Source organism: Rhinoderma darwinii, chromosome 11 (assembly GCF_050947455.1).
Source record: "Rhinoderma darwinii isolate aRhiDar2 chromosome 11, aRhiDar2.hap1, whole genome shotgun sequence".
Classification (NCBI taxonomy): Eukaryota; Metazoa; Chordata; class Amphibia; order Anura; family Rhinodermatidae; genus Rhinoderma; species Rhinoderma darwinii.
This window is the reverse complement of record NC_134697.1, coordinates 94,994,081-95,015,945: the sequence shown is the minus strand read 5'-3', so window position 1 is coordinate 95,015,945 and position 21,865 is coordinate 94,994,081. Positions and strand designations below refer to the sequence as shown.

At 55.9% G+C, this 21,865-nt stretch overlaps 1 protein-coding gene across 2 annotated transcripts; it reads left to right on the top strand.

Moving 5' to 3' along the window:
- Window positions 1–626: 626 nt before the first annotated feature.
- On the top strand, window positions 627–12,477 carry LOC142663450 (uncharacterized). 2 transcript variants are annotated; one of them, XM_075842114.1, is made up of 8 exons: window positions 627–740; window positions 873–1,045; window positions 1,861–2,282; window positions 6,779–6,892; window positions 7,795–7,932; window positions 8,021–8,204; window positions 9,123–9,159; window positions 9,757–12,477. In XM_075842114.1, exons 3-7 carry the CDS (start codon window positions 1,863–1,865, stop codon window positions 9,137–9,139), a joined length of 873 nt encoding a protein of 290 aa, XP_075698229.1. In that variant the 5' UTR covers window positions 627–740; window positions 873–1,045; window positions 1,861–1,862; the 3' UTR covers window positions 9,140–9,159; window positions 9,757–12,477. The 2 variants fall into 2 exon arrangements, with proteins under 2 accessions (XP_075698229.1, XP_075698228.1); XM_075842113.1 differs by lacking the exon at window positions 9,123–9,159 and having other exon boundaries at window positions 630–740.
- The last annotated feature ends 9,388 nt before the right edge of the window (window positions 12,478–21,865 follow it).

The window sequence follows — 21,865 nt, the reverse complement described above, 5'->3', positions numbered from 1 at the left end:
ATACTTTGGTCTGTCCCCCAAAGGTCAAAGAAGACCTTTGGGGAACTTTATATATTTTTTTCTTTCTTTTACACCATGTTTTTCCCACTGTAACTGGAGCTGCACAGCAGCCCCAGTTACAGGGAAAATCAGCCCTCTCATAGTGACGATTGTCACTAACTGGGCTGTGCTGGGTCTAAGTTAGACCCAGCAGCAGCCTGCCACTAACGGCACCCGGCGATCATGTGACCCAGTCACATGATCACCGGAGGAATAGAGACAGCGCCGCTGCCTCTATTCCTGTACACAGCGCGCATTCAGCGCTGTGTACAAGTCATCAGAGAAGACAGAAGCAGCTTCTATCCTCTCCTCAGGGTCCCCGGCAGTCACTGACAGCCGGAGACCCGACATTCAGCTGCCGGATCGCGCGGGCAGCAAGAAAGTCTATGGCCCGGATTTTAAGGACCCGTCCCTGACCGCTGGCCGTAAAAATACAGTCAGCGGTCGGGAACCAGTTAATGGCAGAGCGGGGGAGATACCTCCCTGCTCTGCCGTAGTGTTTAGTGGCGTCCCGCTGTAGCAGCCATAGCGGCTGCTAGCGGAGCCTCCGGCCATGGTGGGGGCCCGTGCCGGCGGGCGACACGGGCCCCCTCATGCCGCGGGCCCCGTAGCAGCCGCTACTGCTGCTACGGCGGTAGTTACGCCACTGCATCCAGCATCTCTTGCAAGATCCTTTAGTTTGAATTGACGCCAAAATGAAGGTGCGATTTTCTAGTCACAGCCCGCGTTTAGTCATTCTCTTCCTTTTCTGGCTACTTTAGTGTTTGAGACAATGATTATTCTGACTGCTCGTCTGTAATAACTAGAGAATTATATCACATTGGTTTCCATAGACTTCGGGATAACAGTATGATGTCGGGCCGTGACAATTACAGCGCTTCCGGCTTCCCGTCGTCACAGCAACAGCGGGATTTGGCGCATGCGCAGGCTGCTGGAGTAACTTCCGGTTGATTAGCCGCGCATGCGCAAAGGACGTATGGTTTGAAGCTGCGGCGACTGGACGCTGGTGAGTAGCTGCACGGGACATGTGACGTTTACATTGCTATAGGAGAACATGGAAGTGCAGACTATTGCATGGGGTGTACGTAGAGGATGTGGGTGTATACGTAGAAGGTGTAGGTGGGCGTATGCGTAGTGGGCGTATACGTTGGGGGCGTGAGCGTATGTAGGAGGTGTGGGCGTATATGTAGGGGGCGTGAGCGTATGTAGGGGGTGTGGGCGCATACGTAAGGGGTGTGGGCATATGTAGGGGGTGTGAGTGTATAAGTAAGGTGTGTGGGTGTATACGTAGAGGGTGCGGGCGCACGTAGAGGGTGCAGGCGTACGTAGAGGGTGCGGGTGTATGTAGAGGGTGCGGGTGTATGTAGAGGGTGCGGGTGTACACGGTGGTGCGAGCGCACGTAGAGGGTGCGGGTGTACACGGTGGTGCGGGTGTATGTAGCGGGTGCGGGTGTATATAGAGGGTGCGGGTGTATGTAGCGGGTGTATGTAGAGGGTGCGGGTGTATGTAGCGGGTGTATGTAGCGGGTGCGGGTGTATGTAGAGGGTGCGGGTGTATGTAGAGGGTGCGGGTGTATGTAGCGGGTGCGGGTGTATGTAGAGGGTGCGGGTGTATGTAGCGGGTGCGGGTGTATGTAGCGGGTGTATGTAGCGGGTGCGGGTGTATGGTGCGGGTGTATGTAGAGGGTGCGGGTGTACACGATGGTGCGGGCGCACGTAGAGGGTGCGGGTGTATGTAGAGGGTGCAGGTGTATGTAGACGGTGTTATCTGCATTGTATTGGGTCCATACAATAAATGTGACTTGTGCCCGTCATGTGCAGAAATGCCGCACTGCTTTGTACCCGGGTGCCACAGTAAAGCCAACAGGACGACGTATTGTCAAGGGATCGTCTTACATTCCTTCCCCACGGAACTGACCAAAATAAAGCGCTGGCTGCGGCAGATGGGACACGACGTGGACAACGTGGACGACTACGCGGAGCTCATACTCAGCAAAAAGAAGCTGGGACATTACCGCATGTGCTCGGCCCATTTTACTCCAGACTCCTACTACGAGTCCAATGGGAGGACGGTGCTGAGGAAAGATGCTATACCCACTGTATTCCCGAGAACCCCAGCACCGCTGCCTCCGGTGGAGGGGCTGAGGGACTGCAGCTCTGGAGGAAGGCAGCAAATCAGGGAAATGAAGTGTCGTACGGAGGCGGAGGCTGCCACAAAGACCTCCCTGCCGCCAGGTAGACCGGTGAGGACAGAACTGATGTCTGATAATGTTGTGGAGTTATTTATAAACAATAATGAAACTCCTCCTTCGGGCCTCGTTCAGATGAGCGTAATTCTCGTCCGTGCTGCGCGTTGAAATCACTCACCGCACACGGACCCATGCAATGCAATGGGACCATTCACACGTGTTGTTTTTTACGCAGCGAGTGTCCGTTGCGTGAAACTCACTGCATGTCCCATATTGGTGGTTTTCACGCACCTAGTCGTCCATTGAAGTCTATGGGTGCGCGAAAACCACGGACCGCACAAGGACGACATCCGCGCGCTGTCTATGCTGCACGCATCAAATACATTGAAAAAATTGAGAAATAAATGCACGGACGTGAAAAACGCATGCCACACACAAAGCAAACTGGTGTCAATACACAACGCACACGGACAAGAAATGTAGGAATAACGCTGAGTTTTTTTATGCACGCATATCGGTTACGCTCGTCTGAATGTAGCCTTACTTTTGCTTGTCCCCGCTGTTTCGCTTATCTACCCCCCATGCTCTCGCTAGTGTCTCCTCCCCCAAGCTCGCTGATCCTACTCCCCCCCCCCCCAAGCTCGCTCGCTGGTCCTACTCCCCCCCCCCCCAAGCTCGCTCGCTGGTCCTACTCCCCCCCCCCCAAGCTCGCTCGCTGGTCCTACTCCCCCCAAGATCGCTCGCTTGTATTACACCCCCTAGCTCGCTCGCTTGTCCTACTCCCCCCAAGCTCGCTCGCTGGTCCTACACCCCCTAGCTCGCTCGCTGGTCCTACTCTCCCCAAGCTCGCTCGCTGGTCCTACTCTCCCCAAGCTCGCTCGCTGGTCCTACTCTCCCCAAGCTCGCTCGCTGGTCCTACTCCCCCCAAGCTCGCTCGCTGGTCCTACTCCCCCCAAGCTCGCTCGCTGGTCCTACTCCCCCCAAGCTCGCTCGCTGGTCCTACACCCCCCAAGCTTGCTCGCTGGTCCTACTCCCCCCAAGCTCGCTCGCTGGCCCTACTCCCCCCAAGCTCGCTCGCTGGCCCTACTCCCCCCAAGCTCGCTCGCTAGCCCTACTCCCCCCAAGCTCGCTCGCTGGTCCTACTCCCCCCAAGCTCGCTCGCTGGTCCTACTCCCCCCAAGCTCGCTCGCTGGTCCTACTCCCCCCAAGCTCGCTCGCTGGTCCTACTCCCCCCAAGCTCGCTCGCTGGTCCTACTCCCCCAAGCTCGCTCGCTGGTCCTACTCCCCCCAAGCTCGCTCGCTGGTCCTACTCCCCCCCCCCCCAAGCTCACTCGCTTGTCCTACTCCCCCCCCCAAGCTCGCTCGCTGGTCCTACTCCCCCCAAGATCGCTCGCTTGTATTACACCCCCTAGCTCGCTCGCTTGTCCTACTCCTCCCAAGCTCGCTCGCTGGTCCTACACCCCCTAGCTCGCTCGCTGGTCCTACTCTCCCCAAGCTCGCTCGCTGGTCCTACTCTCCCCAAGCTCGCTCGCTGGTCCTACTCTCCCCAAGCTCGCTCGCTGGTCCTACTCTCCCCAAGCTCGCTCGCTGGTCCTACTCCCCCCAAGCTCGCTCGCTGGTCCTACTCCCCCCAAGCTCGCTCGCTGGTCCTACTCCCCCCAAGCTCGCTCGCTGGTCCTACTCCCCCCAAGCTCGCTCGCTGGCCCTACTCCCCCCAAGCTCGCTCGCTGGCCCTACTCCCCCCAAGCTCGCTCGCTGGTCCTACTCCCCCCAAGCTCGCTCGCTGGTCCTACTCCCCCCAAGCTCGCTCGCTGGTCCTACTCCCCCCAAGCTCGCTCGCTGGTCCTACTCCCCCCAAGCTCGCTCGCTGGTCCTACTCCCCCCAAGCTCGCTCGCTGGTCCTACTCCCCCCAAGCTCGCTCGCTGGTCCTACTCCCCCCAAGCTCGCTCGCTGGTCCTACTCCCCCCAAGCTCGCTCGCTGGTCCTACTCCCCCCAAGCTCGCTCGCTTGTCCTACTCCCCCCAAGCTCGCGTGCTTGTCCTACTCCCCCCAAGCTCGCGTGCTTGTCCTACTCCCCCCAAGCTCGCGTGCTTGTCCTACTCCCCCCAAGATCGCGTGCTTGTCCTACTCCCCCCAAGATCGCGTGCTTGTCCTACTCCCCCCAAGCTCGCGTGCTTGTCCTACTCCCCCCAAGCTCGCGTGCTTGTCCTACTCCCCCCAAGCTCGCGTGCTTGTCCTACTCTCCCCAAGCTCGCGTGCTTGTCCTACTCTCCCCAAGCTCGCGTGCTTGTCCTACTCCCCTCAAGCTCGCGTGCTTGTCCTACTCCCCCCAAGCTCGCGTGCTTGTCCTACTCCCCCCAAGCTCGCGTGCTTGTCCTACTCCCCCCAAGCTCGCGTGCTTGTCCTACTCCCCCCAAGCTCGCGTGCTTGTCCTACTCCCCCCAAGTTCGCGTGCTTGTCCTACTCCCCCCAAGCTCGCGTGCTTGTCCTACTCGCCCCCCCCAGCTCGCTGGCTTGTCCTACTCGCCCCCCCAGCTCGCTGGCTTGTCCTACTCGCCCCCCCAGCTCGCTGGCTTGTCCTACTCGCCCCCCCAGCTCGCGTGCTTGTCCTACTCGCCTCCCCCAGCTCGCCTGCTTATCCCACTTCCCCTCAAGCTCGCCTGCTTGTCCTTCTACCCCCAAGCTCGCCTGCTTGTCCTACTCCCCCCAAGCTTGCGTGCTTGTCCTACTCGCCCCCCAAGATCTCGTGCTTGTCCTACTCGCCCCCCAAGCTCTCGTGCTTGTCCTACTCGCCCCCCAAGCTCGCGTGCTTGTCCTACTCGCCCCCCCCCAGCTCGCTGGCTTGTCCTACTCGCCCCCCCCAGCTCGTTGGCTTGTCCTACTCGCCCCCCCCAGCTCGCTGGCTTGTCCTACTCGCCCCCCCCCAGCTCGCTGGCTTGTCCTACTCGCCCCCCCCCAGCTCGCTGGTTTGTCCTACTCGCCCCCCCCAGCTCGCTGGTTTGTCCTACTCGCCCCCCCCCAGCTCGCTGGCTTGTCCTACTCGCCCCCCCCAGCTCGCTGGCTTGTCCTACTCGCCCCCCCCCCCAGCTCGCTGGCTTGTCCTACTCGCCCCCCCAGCTCGCTGGCTTGTCCTACTCGCCCCCCCCAGCTCGCTGGCTTGTCCTACTCGCCCCCCCAGCTCGCTGGATTGTCCTACTCGCCCCCCCTAGCTCGCTGGCTTGTCCTACTCGCCCCCCCGAGCTCGCGTGCTTGTCCTACTCGCCCCCCCCCAGCTCGCGTGCTTGTCCTACTCCCCCCCCAGCTCGCGTGCTTGTCCTACTCCCCCCAAGCTCGCGTGCTTGTCCTACTCCCCCCAAGCTCGCGTGCTTGTCCTACTCCCCCCAAGCTCGCGTGCTTGTCCTACTCCCCCCAAGCTCGTGTGCTTGTCCTACTCCCCCCAAGCGCGCTCGCTTGTCCTACTCCCCCCAAGCGCGCTCGCTTGTCCTACTCCCCCCAAGCGCGCTCGCTTGTCCTACTTCCCCCAAGCTCGCTTGTCCTACTTCCATCAAGCTCGCTTGTCTTACTCCCCCCAAGCTCGCTCGCTTCTCCTACTCCCCCCAAGCTCGCTCGCTTCTCCTACTCCCCCAAGCTCGCTCGCTTCTCCTACTCCCCCAAGCTCGCTCGCTGCTCGCTTCTCCTACTCCCCCAAGCTCGCTCTCTTGCCCTACTTCCCCACAAGCTTACTCGCTCGTCCTACTTCCCCTCCCCCCAGCTCGCGTGCTTGTCCTACTCCCCCCCCCCAGCTCGCGTGCTTGTCCTACTCTTCCCCCCCCCCCCCCAAGCTCGCGTGCTTGTCCTACTCCCCCCCCAGCTCGCGTGCTTGTCCTACTCCCCCCCCAGCTTGCGTGCTTGTCCTACTCCCCCCCCCCCCAGCTCGCGTGCTTGTCCTACTCCCCCCCCCAGCTCGCGTGCTTGTCCTACTCCCCCCCCCCCCAGCTCGCGTGCTTGTCCTACTTCCCCCCCCCCAAGCTCGCGTGCTTGTCCTACTCCCCCCCCCTCAAGCTCGCGTGCTTGTCCTACTCCCCCCCCCAAGCTCGCGTGCTTGTCCTACTCCCCCCCCCCAGCTCGCGTGCTTGTCCTACTCCCCCCCCCCCCCAGCTTGCGTGCTTGTCCTACTCCCCCCCCAGCTCGCGTGCTTGTCCTACTCCCCCCCCCCAGCTCGCGTGCTTGTCCTACTCCCCCCCCCCCCAGCTCGCGTGCTTGTCCTACTCCCCCCCCCCCCAAGCTCGCGTGCTTGTCCTACTCCCCCCCCAAGCTCGCGTGCTTGTCCTACTCGCCCCCCAAGCTCGCTTGCTTGTTTTACTCCCCCCCCCCCTCCCAGCTCGCTCGTCCTACTCCCCCCCAGGTTGCGTGCTTGTCTTACTCCCACCCCCCCCCAAGCTCGCTTGTTGTATTACCCCCCCCCCCCAAGCTCGCTCGCCCTACACCCCTTTTAATATTAGATTAATACTATAAATTATGGTTTTTGGTATTTAATGTACATAAAGATATTGGTGTTTTTTTTATGTAGGTTGTTCAACTCTATTCTGGTCCACGGTCTGGTCTGAGGATGCAAAACAAGACGTGCTTAACTGAGACGTTGATACAACTGATCATTCAGATCCTCTACCTGCTGACGGGAGAGGTGAGGGATTCTGGGAGTCATGGCCTAACTCTTATCTCGGTTAAAGGGGATGTCTCCCCATGACACCACCTTGTTGACATGAAGCCTGCCTGGCGATCAGCAGGTCCTTGCAGGTCCTACTACTGATACCCCAAGGATCAGCTGTTATCGCCTCTGATAGTATTTAATGGCTGCCATTTAGATCGGTGGCCGTCCATAATATTCATGGACCAGCTGGGCCTGCCAGAGCGGGACCCACTGATATTTAGCAGCTCTCCCCGTCTGACATCCATTTTCTCCAAGGCTAAGTTCACACAGGGCGGATACGCTACGTAAAAATACACTGCATCCGTCTGGCAGCTGCAGGGAATTATGTCTGAAAAACCGCACCCAATTGTGGTGCAGTATTTCGGGTGGAATCTTCCCTGGAAGAAGCAGGGATTAAAAAAACAAAACATCCCGGACGAAGAATAGAAGAAATCGTCGCTATTATAATGCCCGGGGGTAAGTATTAACCTTTTTATTTAATTTTAAACCCAAAAAAGTTTGCTTTTCCGCTGCAAAAAATCACAACACTTGGCTGTTTGTTGCAAGTTTTTCCTCCCCGTTGAGTTCAATGGGGAAAACCGGCAACAGAAAACCAGAAATTCCAAAGCATAAATTGACTTGCTGCAGATTAAAAAACGTATCACAGGTCAATTCATGAACTTTTTTTTGGCGGATGTTTTACGCAGCGTGTCGTTGAGATTTGTTCAAATATAATCCACCCCGGAATGAAATCATTTGAAAAAATTCCACAGGGTGTGCGCTATGTGTGAACTTACCTCTATAGGGCATAATGGGGAAGGGATTATGGGAATCACGTTGCAGAATATTTGGAATCTAGAGTACGATGAACTTTCATTCTTTTTATGTCATTTAAGCAATACGTTGTTGTAAAAGCCGCCAATCACGTAAGAACGTCTGAGGGACCCAACAAGGAACCCTTACATCACGACAGAAGAAATGATGAGAAGATCCTGGACCTCACCAACAAGATCATTCATCTGCTGACGGGAGAGGTGAGCCGGGGGCTGGGAATACCGGGGGGACATTATAGAGGGACACCCGGGGAGGTGTCGGGATGATGACTGTATCATTGTGTGTCAGGTTACTGTAAGACATGAGGACATCACCGTCTGCTTTTCCATGGAGGAGTGGGAGTATATAGAAGACCACAGGGATCTCTACACGGATGTCATGACGGAGGACCACCGGGACCGCACACCACCGGGTAAGAGGGATCTGTACAAGGACGTCATGATGGAGGACCACCGGAACCGCACACCACCGGGTAAGAGATCTTCCCTACTAATACTTATATTGTCTATCCATTAGATTAAGGGGGTCATCCAGGCACGGACAACTGATGACCTATTCACAGGATAGGTCATCAGTATATGATCGGTGGGGGACAGACACCCAGACCCCGCACTGATCAGCTGCTCCGACTGCCTCCGGGCGCCGGATGTTACGCAGGGTACGCAGTATTGGGAGCCGGAAGCAGATGGCTCCCGACTACAGCATAGCGCAGAACGGCAACTCTACTCCTATTCACTTGAATACTGCAGCTCGGCTGCTATTCCATGACCGGAGCCATCTGCTTCCAGCATTGACATCCGGTGCCCGGTGGTAGCCGGAGCAGCTGATCGGTGCGGGATCCAGGTGTTGGACCCCCACCGATCATGTATTGATTACCTATCCTGAGAATAGGTCATCAGTTGTCCGTGCCTGGACAACATCTTTTGAACCCTATGGCAGCAGCTTATCTCCAGTGGGACCAAAGTTTCTCTCGTATTGAAATCCTACATGCCCGATCCTTCTTTGCCCAACATCTACTGTATACACGTTTTATACAATTCTGTAGCGTCTTTTGTGCGTTGTGCAGTTCCTCTGTTATTCCTCTGCCTTCTTTCTGCTCCTGTTAAGCGCTGCCTCCCGCAGAGCTTAACAGGAGCCTGTAAGAATAAAAATATACTGCAATATATTAGTATTGCAGTGTATTGTACCAGCGATCTGATGAATACTGGTTCAAATCCCCTTAGGGGGACTAATAAAGAGTGTTAAAAATAGTTGAATAAAGTTTTCAGTGGCGCACAAAAAATATTAAGTTAATATAGGAGAGTCCGTGCCGCAATTGGACAAGAATAGGACGTGGTTTTTTTTGCCCTCTCTGCCTCCTAATTATCCTTATTTCCCATCTTTGTGACAGGCGCACGACTTGAGTGAATAGGTGCCATAAACCAACGGTAATTCCCACAAACACCTACATGTCTCATTAAGGGCTGTATAAGGCGAGTTAAAAAAAATGCCCGTCGGAACGAAACGCCATTTTTCCCATTGAAATCAATGGGCAGATGTTTGGCGACTTTCAGTTTCCGTTCTTTAGGCGTTTTTCAAGACGTTTACGGCCCGAAAAACGGCTGCAAGCACAGCGTGTAAACATACCCTAAGGCCCTGTTCACACAGAGTTTTTTGCAGGCAGAAAATTCTGGCTCAAAATTCCATCTGATCTGCCTGCACGCCGGTTGCTGCATTTTTCGCCTGCGGACATTGAGCACCGCGGGAAAAAACGGCGCCAAAAACTCTCTCTTCCTCCCATTGATGTCAATGGGAGGTCAGAGTTGTAAACGTCTGAAGATAGGGCATGTCGCTTCTTTTTCCCGAGAGACGGTTTTTCCACTCGCAGGGAAAAAAAAACTCCTCCGCCTGCCATTGAAATCAATGGGAGGCGTTTTCGGCCATCCTTTGGCGCGTTTTCTGACGCGGTTTCCACGTCAAACTGTGAACAGGGCCTAAATGTTACCTGATTTTCTAGTTTTTAACAGACTTTTCTACTTTTGTAGGGAAGGATTTCATAAAGCGTTCAGAAATTTAAAACGGAAGAGAATGGAGAACATGAGATCTCTCGAAACACACTAGACTCTGACTCCTCCCAATATGCGGCTTGTCTTCCTGGTCCCTCCGTTACGTCACACATGCCAGTCCTATCTCACAATGAACGTAGTAGAGGAGATACTGAGCGTGACCACAGCTTCCTGTACGATCACAAGCTCGTCGGCCTCGAAAAAAACCCTAAGACGGTCAGATCACTGCAAGGTGGCGATCTGTTCAATCAAAGGCCGACCGGTCATAAAAAAACTCCGGCAGCCATAGGACCATTTGTGTGTCAAACTTGTTTGAAAACGTTCACCAGTAAGTTCCAGTTTACGAAGCACGAGAGAATTCACGGGGGCAATAACCCGCAAGGCCAAGATTTAGCCGCAACGTCTACTTTTCCTCTGAACCTAAAAACTTGTTCCGGGAATAAATTACTTCACCTGCACAGAATGTGGGAGAGACTTTACCTTGCTGCTGAACCTGTTACAGCATCAGATTGTTCACACGGATGGAAAGCCGTATACGTGTCCGGAGTGCGGCAAAGAGTTCACACAGTTCATAAGTTTCCTGGCCCATCAGAAAGTTCACACGCGAGAGAAACCGTTTCTCTGTTCCGACTGCGGGAGGTTTTTTTCACGGTATAAAAATTACCAGGAGCATCGGCAAACTCACGACATTAAGGAACCGGTCCAGCCTGGGATCGGGAACACTAACCGCAACATAGACCATAGTCACTAATTAGATTCAACATCCGTGGCACCGGAACTTTTCATGTCTGTCTATGATACTACTTAAATACTACTTCTAAATATCCCATCATGCCTCAGGATGAGGTACAGGTTTCATAGGCTGGAGCTTTTCTCACTGTCGCCATCTGCCGACTAGGAGGGTTTGGGGAATTGACAACTGATGTGAGTGTATTTCTACCTCACACAAGTTAAAGCGACCCTCGGGTCCCAGGAAAAACATTCTAAATGTGATGGGGTATATCGATGATATTACGGGTGCCCTCCAGTTGCCCCCTCTATGCAGCGCATCTGAGTCTAAGACCAACTCCCTCTGTTCACGGATTGGACAGAAACTACTCACGTGAGCAGCTGCGGCCAATCCAAGAACAGTGGGAGTGTCTCAAACTCAGGTCAGCACAGAGGGGACCCTAAACGGCGGATCTATGGGGGATTCCATCAGATACTTTTACTTCATATACACTATTATATAAAAAAATGTCACGGGACCGTAGGGTCACTTTAAATTGGAATTACAATGGGAAAATCTTGGTTGAGCACGCTCTGATCTGTGTGCATAAAAAAAAAAAAAAAAATCCAAAATAAATTATTTAGCATAAAATATAATTTATTGCCCATATATTTACATAGAAACAATAAACCTACACATATGAGGTATCTACATACCGTAATAACCTAAACAATTCATTTAATGGGTCATTTTTTTCACCCACAAAAAGATTTTGCATGAATTTTTTTTTTTTAAATCCAAAACTAGGAGAGGAGACGTTTTAAGGCCTTACTTTATATATCTCTTCCGCTCCGGACTTTGGCTAATTTGTAGCGAATCGTCGCCCCTGTGTGAACAAGGCCTAAAGGTTAATTTGGCAAAAACTCTTTGTTGCTCGTTATTTCATTACAATGGATCCATCAGAGGAATCCGCTCTAATATTTGATTATTTTTTATCGTACGTGGCAACTGGAGACAAATATTTGGTTTTGGTGGAGCTAGCCTTAAACTTAACACATCATTACGTACATGTACGTGATAAGCGTTATAGGGAAGTATAGAGCTGCGGGTGTCAGCTGTATTTTACAGCTGACACCCGGGATTAACGGCCAGGAACTGTTCCTGGTCGTTTAACCCCTCAAATGCTGCGGTCAAACGCGACCGCACAATCTGAAGCATTGAAAAGAGGGGGCGGCCCCTCCCGCAGTTCATCGGCGCCCCCACAACGCGATCGGGGAGTGCCAATGGTTGTCATGGCAGCCCAGGGGCCTAATGAAGGTCCCCAGGTCTATCTCTGGCACGGCTTAGCAGAAGCCTGTGAAAATGACAATACACTGCAATACATTAGTATTGCAGTTTATTGTTCCATCGATGTAACTATCGCTGGTTCAAGTCCCCTAGGGGGACTAATAAAATGTGTAAAAAAAAAAAAATTTTATAAAGTTATTAGTAGTGAAAAGAATATTAAAAGTTCAAAAGACTCCCCTTTTCCCATTTTTCCTCTAAAGTAATGTAAAAAAAATTAAAAAATAAACATAATTGGTATTGCTGCGTCTGTAAAATTCCGAACTATTACAGTATACCATTATTTAACTCACACGGTGAATGCCGTAAAAAACATCCAAATCATTTTGGTCAACTTGGCTCTAAAAACGTAATAAAAAGTGATAAAAAATTTGCATGTACCAATTAAAACAGCTCGTCCGGCAAAAAATAATCCATCACACCGCTCAATCCACGGAAAGATAAGAAAGTTCTGCCCTTTCAGAGTGTGGAGAAAAAAAACAAATGATGTAAGTGTGTTCCCCAATGTAAATGTATCCATTAGTGTTTTTAAATCCTTTCAAAATACGAGACAGCACACCTTGATAGTGAAAAAAGTGGATTAATTTACCACATGCATATTAGTGTTTTTAGGTTTGAGGGGGCAGCCATCTTTATTAGCATCTGCACGTCACATACACAGGTGCTATATGGCACACACTATTAGGGCTCATTCAGACGAGCGCCTATCATGTTCGTGTGACGGCCGTCACATGGACTCATGTATTTCAATGGGGCTGTTCACACGACCGTTTTTCAACGGAGCGTGTGAAGGGTCTCTGAAAATATAGGACATGTCCCTTTTTTTTTGCGCTTCGCTCATCCCTCCATAGACTCTAGTCTATGGGGGGGATGGGTGATAACCCTTCCCACACGGGTGCATCTCGGACGTGAAAAATGGTGGTTGGCCACATTCATCTGAATGTAGCCTAAAACTGTGAGCCGCCGCTACGAGTGTGGCAGTGATTCACACCACGAGCAGTGACCGGAATGAAGGGGAAGCAGCACTCTTACAAAAGATGATTGGCAGCAGTGCCGGGAGTCGAACCCCCACCGTTCAGATATTGACGGACTATTCTGATAGGCCATCAATTTATTAGACTGGACAAACCAATGTGACAGGTTATTAGCGGTCACTAACCTACTTTTAATGTGACCGCTAGTAACCCCGATCACAAAGCTAGTTCAGGGACTCTTCTGTCACGTTGGGAGTCCAGGTATTCGCTTTTTCTAGTGCACGAGAATTCTTAATATTTGTGCCGCATCTTAGTCCTGTGCACCAGAGAAACTACAGTTCTGTCAGTTGAGGTCTACTTTTTATTGCGTCGTAGGGGTGAAGACCGGTAGGTGAGTATAAGTTTTTTTTTTAACGTTTTGCAGGTTCCACTAGACCATGTGGTAGATTCGTTGGACTACGACGATTTGGACAACCCATGGGTTTTGGCCCTTCTCAGCCTAATAATACCAGCCTGTGGCTGCTCCACTACCTCACCATCACTCCAGACACTTGGGTACTGGATCGTACCCAGCTCTTCCCGGTACCCCTGGTGGCGGTGGGTATCGGGGTAATAGGGGGTTATTGCTAGTCTTTTTTTACTGGCTAACATTAAGCCCGCCTAAGTAATGGGCGCTGTCAAACACCTGCCATTACTAAGGCGGTAATAAAGCATTAACCCCTTAGTGACCACCAATACGCCTTTTTACGTCGGTCACTAATGGGCTTTAGGCTAGGCTGACGCCTTTTCACGTCAGCCTAGTCTAAGTCCTGCACGGGTCTCCCGTGCAGGCAGGAGCCGGGGCTCTGCTGTCTGGTGACAGCTGAGCTCCTGCTCCAACGCCCGCAATCAAAGTTTACTTAGATCGCGGCTGTTTAACCAGTTATATGCCGCCGTCAATAGCGACCGCGGCATTTAACTTTGTTTACAGAGGGAGTGCGTTCCCTCTGTCACCCTTCGGCGGCCCGCGAATGCAATCGCGGGTCTCCGATGGGGTGTCATGGCAGCCGGGGGCCTGATAAAAGCCCCCAGGTCTGCCCTGGACATATGCCTGTTAGGACGCGCCGGAGGCACGTCCTAACAGATTGCCTGTCAGATTTACACTGACAGGCAATAATGCTCTGGTATACGAAGTATACCAAAGCATTATAGGAGCGATCGGAAGATCGCACAGTAAAGTCCTCTAGTGGGACTAATAAAATAAGTCATCAAAGTGAAATAAAGATTATTAATAAAAGTACAGTAAAAAATAAACAAAAACATTTTTTTCCATAAAAAGTGGTTTTATTTAGTAAAAGTGTAAAAAAAAAAAAAAAAAAAGTACACATATGTGGTATCGCCACGACCGTAACGACTCCATTAATAAACTTAATATGTAATTTAAACCGCAAAGTGAACACCGTAAAAAAAAAAACGCAAAAAACCATGGCGAAATTGCAATTTTTTTCCATTGCCCCCAAAAAAGTCATAATAAAAATGAATCAATAAGTCCCATGCACCCCAAAACAGTACCATTCAAAACTACGTCTTGTCCCGCAGAAAACAAGCCCAAAAAATCACTACATTGATGGAAAAATAAAAAAATTACGACTCTTGGAAAGCGACGATGCAAAAACAAATAATTTTAGTTCAAAAGTGTTTTTATTGAGCAAAAGTCGTAAAACATAAAAAAAACTCTACATGTGGTATCGCCGTAATCGTACCGACCCATAGAATAAAGGTAACATGTTATTTACGTCGCATAGTGAACGACGTCAATTTAAAAACGCATAGAACAATGGCGGAATTTCAGTTTTTTTTTTATAATCCCCCCCAAAAAGGTTAATAAAAGTTAATATAAAAATTATATGTACCCAAAAATTGTGCCATTAAAAAGCACAACTAATCCCGCAAAAAACAAGTCCTCATACAGCTATGTAGACGAAAAAATAAAAAGTTATAGCTCTTTGAATGCGACTATAGAAAAACGAATAAAATAGCTTGGTCATTAGGGCCTAAAATGGGCTGGTCACTAAGGGGTTAAAGAAAACGAATATTATTTTTTTCTTGAAATAAACTCTCCCACTCAAGTCTTGGACCATTTTATTTATGAAAGAAAAAGTAGATCGAAGTAGTGAAACGAATCCAAGACATAGTCCGAACGGTCTACCAGAACCTGCTAAAAAAAACAAAAACTCACTCACCTACTTCTTCTGTCTTCGTACTTCTCCCCTGCACCGCAATAGAAACTGGAGGTCAATGAAAAATAATTTCTCTTCGTGTAACTCTGCTACCTGTCAACGGAAAAATCCCCGCAGGGTCTTCCCTCTTGACTTTTGTCGTTCTCCGCCTCTTGGTGTCTCCTGTAGACGCTGTGATCAGCACGTCCAGCCATTGTACAATCACTCACAAAATGATGCTGCACAAAGGAAACAATCTAGAATTCTTTATTGCTGTGTAATGTGTGATAGAGGGTCACATGACTCGCCCCATCCTTCTCACCCCCACTACAGACAGTCTTTAGCTCCTTACACATCAGACCCAAGTCCACAACACACAGAGGACCCTAGTGAGTAATTCTGCATGGATTTATTTATTTCTGCTATAATGGTTGCAGTGTAAGTTTCTGCCGATTTTCAGTGCGGAATCCACAGAGTATGAATTTAGCTTAAAAACTCCTGTAGGATCCCCACACTGCTCCCTATGGCCCCCTCTTTCCACACACCTCTCCCCATGCCCCCTCCCCACACTACTCCATATAACCTCTCCACACACCTCTCCCCATGCCCCCTCCCCACACTACTCCTTATGACCCCGCTCTCTCTTTGCCCTCTCCCCACAAACCTCTCCCCATGACCCCCTCTCTCCACAGACCTCTCCCCATGATCCCTCTCTACACAGACCTCTCCCCATGACCCCTCCACAGACTTCTGTCCTTGCCTTCTCTCCACAAACCTCCCCCCATGACCCCTCTCTCCACAGACCTCTCCCCAGGAGCCCTCTCTCTACAGACCTCTCCCCTTGACCCTTGTCTCCTCGCCCCATGCCCCCTCCCCACACTACTCCATATGACCCACTCTCCCATGCCCCCTCTCCACAGACCTCTCCCCATGCCCTCTCTCCACAGACCTCTCCCCATGCCCTCTCTCCACAGACCTCTCCCCATGCCCTCTCTCCACAGACCTCTCCCCATGCCCTCTCTCCACAGACCTCTCCCCATGCCCTCTCTCCACAGACCTCTCCCCATGCCCTCTCTCCACAGACCTCTCCCCATGCCCTCTCTCCACAGACCTCTCCCCATGCCCTCTCCACAGACCTCTGCCCATGCCCTCTCAACAGACCTCTGCCCATGCCCTCTCAACAGACTCTCCCCATGAGCCCTCTCAACAGACCTCTCCCCATGAGCCCTCTCAACAGACCTCTCCCCATGAGCCCTCTCTCCACAGACCTCTCCCCGTGCCCTCTCTCCACAGACTTCTCCCCGTGCCCTCTGTCCACAGACCTCTCCCCGTGCCCTCTGTCCACAGACCTCTCCCCGTGCCCTCTGTCCACAGACCTCTCCCCGTACCCTCTGTCCACAGACCTCTCCCCGTGCCCTCTGTCCACAGACCTCTCCCCGTGCCCTCTGTCCACAGACCTCTCCCCGTGCCCTCTGTCCACAGACCTCTCCCCGTGCCCTCTGTCCACAGACCTCTCCCCGTGCCCTCTGTCCACAGACCTCTCCCCGTGCCCTCTGTCCACAGACCTCTCCCCGTGCCCTCTGTCCACAGACCTCTCCCCGTGCCCTCTGTCCACAGACCTCTCCCCGTGACCACTCTCACAGAACTCTCCCCGTGACCCCTCTCTTCAGACCTCTCCATGAGACCTCTCCACAGACCTCTCCCCATGCCCTCTCCACAGACCTCTACCCATGCCCCCTCTCTCCCCATGCCCTCTCTCCAGAGACCTCTCCCCATGCCCTCTCCACAGACCTCTCCCCATGCCCTCTCTCCACAGACCTCTCCCCATGCCTTCTCTCCACAGACCTCTCCCTATGACCCCTCTCCACAGACTTCTTCCCATGACCCACTCACAGACCTCTCCCCGTGACCACTCTCTCACAGACCTTTCCCCGTGACCACTCTCTCACAGACCTTTCCCCGTGACCACTCTCTCACAGACCTTTCCCCGTGACCACTCTCTCACAGACCTTTCCCCGTGACCACTCTCTCACAGACCTTTCCCCGTGACCACTCTCTCACAGACCTTTCCCCGTGACCACTCTCTCACAGACCTTTCCCCGTGACCCCTCTCTTCACAGACCTCTCCATGAGCCCTCTCCACAGACCTCTACCCATGCCCCTTCTCTCCCCATGCCCTCTCAGACCTCTCCCCGTGACCCCTCTCCACAGACTTCTCCCCGTGACCCCTCTCCAGACTTCTCCCCGTGACCCCTCTCCACAGACCTCTCCCCGTGACCTCTCCACAGACCGCTCCCCGTGACCCCTCTCCACAGACCTCTCCCCGTGACCACTCTCCACAGACCGCTCCCCGTGACCCCTCCCTCACAGACCTCCCCCCGTGACCCCTCCCTCACAGACCTCCCCCCGTGACCCCTCCCTCACAGACCTCCCCCCGTGACCCCTCCCTCACAGACCTCCGCCGTGACCCCTCCCTCACAGACCTCTCCCCGTGACCCCTCCCTCACAGACCTCTCCCCGTGACCCCTCCCTCACAGACCTCTCCCCGTGACCCCTCCCTCACAGACCTCTCCACGTGACCCCTCCCTCACAGACCTCTCCCCGTGACCCCTCCCTCACAGACCTCTCCCCGTGACCCCTCCCTCACAGACCTCTCCCCGTGACCCCTCCCTCACAGACCTCTCCCCGTGACCCCTCTCTCACAGACCTCTCCCCGTGACCCCTCCCTCACAGACCTCCCCGTGACCCCTTCCACACAGACCTCCCCCCGTGACCCCTCCCCCCATGACCCCCTCCCTCCACAGACCTCGACCCCTCCCTCCACATTCCTCGACCCCTCCCTCCACCCCTCCCTCCACAGACCTCGACCCCTCCCTCCACAGACCTCGACCCCTCCCTCCACAGACCTCGACCCCTCCCTCCACAGACCTCGACCCCTCCCTCCAGACCTCGACCCCTCCCTCCACAGACCTCGACCCCTCCCTCCACAGACCTCGACCCCTCCCTCCACAGACCTCTCCCTCCACAGACCTCTCCCCCCTCCCTCCACAGACCTCTCCCCCTCCTTCCACAGACCTCGACCCCTCCCTCCACAGACCTCGACCCCTCCCTCCACAGATCTCTCCCCGTGACTCCTCCCTCCACAGACCTCTCCCCGTGACTCCTCCCTCCACAGACCTCTCCCAGTGACCCCTCCCTCCACAGACCTCTCCCCGTGACCCCTCCCTCCACAGACCTCTCCCTCCACAGACCTCTCCCCCCTCCCTCCACAGACCTCTCCCCCTCCTTCCACAGACCTCGACCCCTCCCTCCACAGACCTCGACCCCTCCCTCCACAGACCTCGACCCCTCCCTCCACAGACCTCTCCCCGTGACTCCTCCCTCCACAGACCTCTCCCCGTGACCCCTCCCTCCACAGAGCTCTCCCCGTGACCCCTCCCTCCACAGAGCTCTCCCCGTGACCCCTCCCTCCACAGAGCTCTCCCCGTGACCCCTCCCTCCACAGAGCTCTCCCCGTGACCCCTCCCTCCACAGAGCTCTCCCCGTGACCCCTCCCTCCACAGAGCTCTCCCCGTGACCCCTCCCTCCACAGAGCTCTCCCCGTGACCCCTCCCTCCACAGAGCTCTCCCCGTGACCCCTCCCTCCACAGAGCTCTCCCCGTGACCCCTCCCTCCACAGAGCTCTCCCCGTGACCCCTCCCTCCACAGAGCTCTCCCCGTGACCCCTCCCTCCACAGAGCTCTCCCCGTGACCCCTCCCTCCACAGAGCTCTCCCCGTGACCCCTCCCTCCACAGAGCTCTCCCCGTGACCCCTCCCTCCACAGAGCTCTCCCCGTGACCCCTCCCTCCACAGAGCTCTCCCCGTGACCCCTCCCTCCACAGAGCTCTCCCCGTGACCCCTCCCTCCACAGAGCTCTCCCCGTGACCCCTCCCTCCACAGAGCTCTCCCCGTGACCCCTCCCTCCACAGAGCTCTCCCCGTGACCCCTCCCTCCACAGAGCTCTCCCCGTGACCCCTCCCTCCACAGAGCTCTCCCCGTGACCCCTCCCTCCACAGAGCTCTCCCCGTGACCCCTCCCTCCACAGAGCTCTCCCCGTGACCCCTCCCTCCACAGAGCTCTCCCCGTGACCCCTCCCTCCACAGAGCTCTCCCCGTGACCCCTCCCTCCAGAGCTCTCCCCGTGACCCCTCCCTCCACAGAGCTCTCCCCGTGACCCCTCCCTCCACAGAGCTCTCCCCGTGACCCCTCCCTCCACAGAGCTCTCCCCGTGACCCCTCCCTCCACAGAGCTCTCCCCGTGACCCCTCCCTCCACAGAGCTCTCCCCGTGACCCCTCCCTCCACAGAGCTCTCCCCGTGACCCCTCCCTCCAGAGCTCTCCCCGTGACCCCTCCCTCCACAGAGCTCTCCCCGTGACCCCTCCCTCCAGAGCTCTCCCCGTGACCCCTCCCTCCACAGAGCTCTCCCCGTGACCCCTCCCTCCACAGAGCTCTCCCCGTGACCCCTCCCTCCACAGAGCTCTCCCCGTGACCCCTCCCTCCACAGAGCTCTCCCCGTGACCCCTCCCTCCACAGAGCTCTCCCCGTGACCCCTCCCTCCACAGAGCTCTCCCCGTGACCCCTCCCTCCACAGAGCTCTCCCCGTGACCCCTCCCTCCACAGAGCTCTCCCCGTGACCCCTCCCTCCACAGAGCTCTCCCCGTGACCCCTCCCTCCACAGAGCTCTCCCCGTGACCCCTCCCTCCACAGAGCTCTCCCCGTGACCCCTCCCTCCCTCCACAGAGCTCTCCCCGTGACCCCTCCCTCCACAGAGCTCTCCCCGTGACCCCTCCCTCCCTCCACAGACCTCTCCCCGTGACCCCTCCCTCCCTCCACAGACCTCTCCCCGTGACCCCTCCCTCCACAGACCTCTCCCCGTGACCCCTCCCTCCACAGACATCTCCCCGTGACCCCTCCCTCCACAGACATCTCCCCGTGACCCCTCCCTCCCTCCACAGACCTCTCCCCGTGACCCCTCCCTCCCTCCACAGACCTCTCCCTCCCTCCACAGACCTCTCCCCGTGACCCCTCCCTCCCTCCACAGACCTCTCCCCGTGACCCCTCCCTCCCTCCACAGACCTCTCCCCGTGACCCCTCCCTCCCTCCACAGACCTCTCCCCGTGACCCCTCCCTCCACAGACCTCTCCCCGTGACCCCTCCCTCCACAGACATCTCCCCGTGACCCCTCCCTCCCTCCACAGACCTCTCCCCGTGACCCCTCCCTCCACTGACCTCTCCCCGTGACCCCTCCCTCCCTCCACAGACCTCTCCCCGTGACCCCTCCCTCCACTGACCTCTCCCCGTGACCCCTCCCTCCCTCCACTGACCTCTCCCCGTGACCCCTCCCTCCCTCCACTGACCTCTCCCCGTGACCCCTCCCTCCCTCCACAGACCTCTCCCCGTGACCCCTCCCTCCCTCCACAGACCTCTCCCCGTGACCCCTCCCTCCACAGACCTCTCCCCGTGACCCCGCCCTCCCTCCACTGACCTCTCCCCGTGACCCCTCCCTCCCTCCACTGACCTCTCCCCGTGACCCCTCCCTCCACAGACCTCTCCCCGTGACCCCTCCCTCCACAGACATCTCCCCGTGACCCCTCCCTCCCTCCACAGACCTCTCCCCGTGACCCCTCCCTCCACTGACCTCTCCCCGTGACCCCTCCCTCCACAGACCTCTCCCCGTGACCCCTCCCTCCCTCCACAGACCTCTCCCCGTGACCCCTCCCTCCACTGACCTCTCCCCGTGACCCCTCCCTCCCTCCACTGACCTCTCCCCGTGACCCCTCCCTCCCTCCACTGACCTCTCCCCGTGACCCCTCCCTCCCTCCACAGACCTCTCCCCGTGACCCCTCCCTCCCTCCACAGACCTCTCCCCGTGACCCCTCCCTCCACAGACCTCTCCCCGTGACCCCGCCCTCCCTCCACTGACCTCTCCCCGTGACCCCTCCCTCCCTCCACTGACCTCTCCCCGTGACCCCTCCCTCCACAGACCTCTCCCCGTGACCCCTCCCTCCACAGACATCTCCCCGTGACCCCTCCCTCCCTCCACAGACCTCTCCCCGTGACCCCTCCCTCCACTGACCTCTCCCCGTGACCCCTCCCTCCCTCCACAGACCTCTCCCCGTGACCCCTCCCTCCCTCCACAGACCTCTCCCCGTGACCCCTCCCTCCCTCCACTGACCTCTCCCCGTGACCCCTCCCTCCCTCCACTGACCTCTCCCCGTGACCCCTCCCTCCCTCCACTGACCTCTCCCCGTGACCCCTCCCTCCCTCCACAGACCTCCCCGTGACCCCTCCCTCCACAGACCTCTCCACGTGACCCCTCCCTCCCTCCACAGACCTCTCCCCGTGACCCCTCCCTCCCTCCACAGACCTCTCCCTCCCTCCACAGACCTCTCCCTCCCTCCACAGACCTCTCCCTCCACAGACCTCTCCCTCCCTCCACAGACCTCTCCCTCCCTCCACAGACCTCTCCCCGTGACCCCTCCCTCCCTCCACAGACCTCTCCCCGTGACCCCTCCCTCCCTCCACAGACCTCTCCCCGTGACCCCTCCCTCCCTCCACAGACCTCTCCCCGTGACCCCTCCCTCCACTGACCTCTCCCCGTGACCCCTCCCTCCCTCCACTGACCTCTCCCCGTGACCCCTCCCTCCCTCCACTGACCTCTCCCCGTGACCCCTCCCTCCCTCCACTGACCTCTCCCCGTGACCCCTCCCTCCCTCCACAGACCTCTCCCCGTGACCCCTCCCTCCCTCCACAGACCTCTCCCCGTGACCCCTCCCTCCCTCCACAGACCTCTCCCCGTGACCCCTCCCTCCCTCCACAGACCT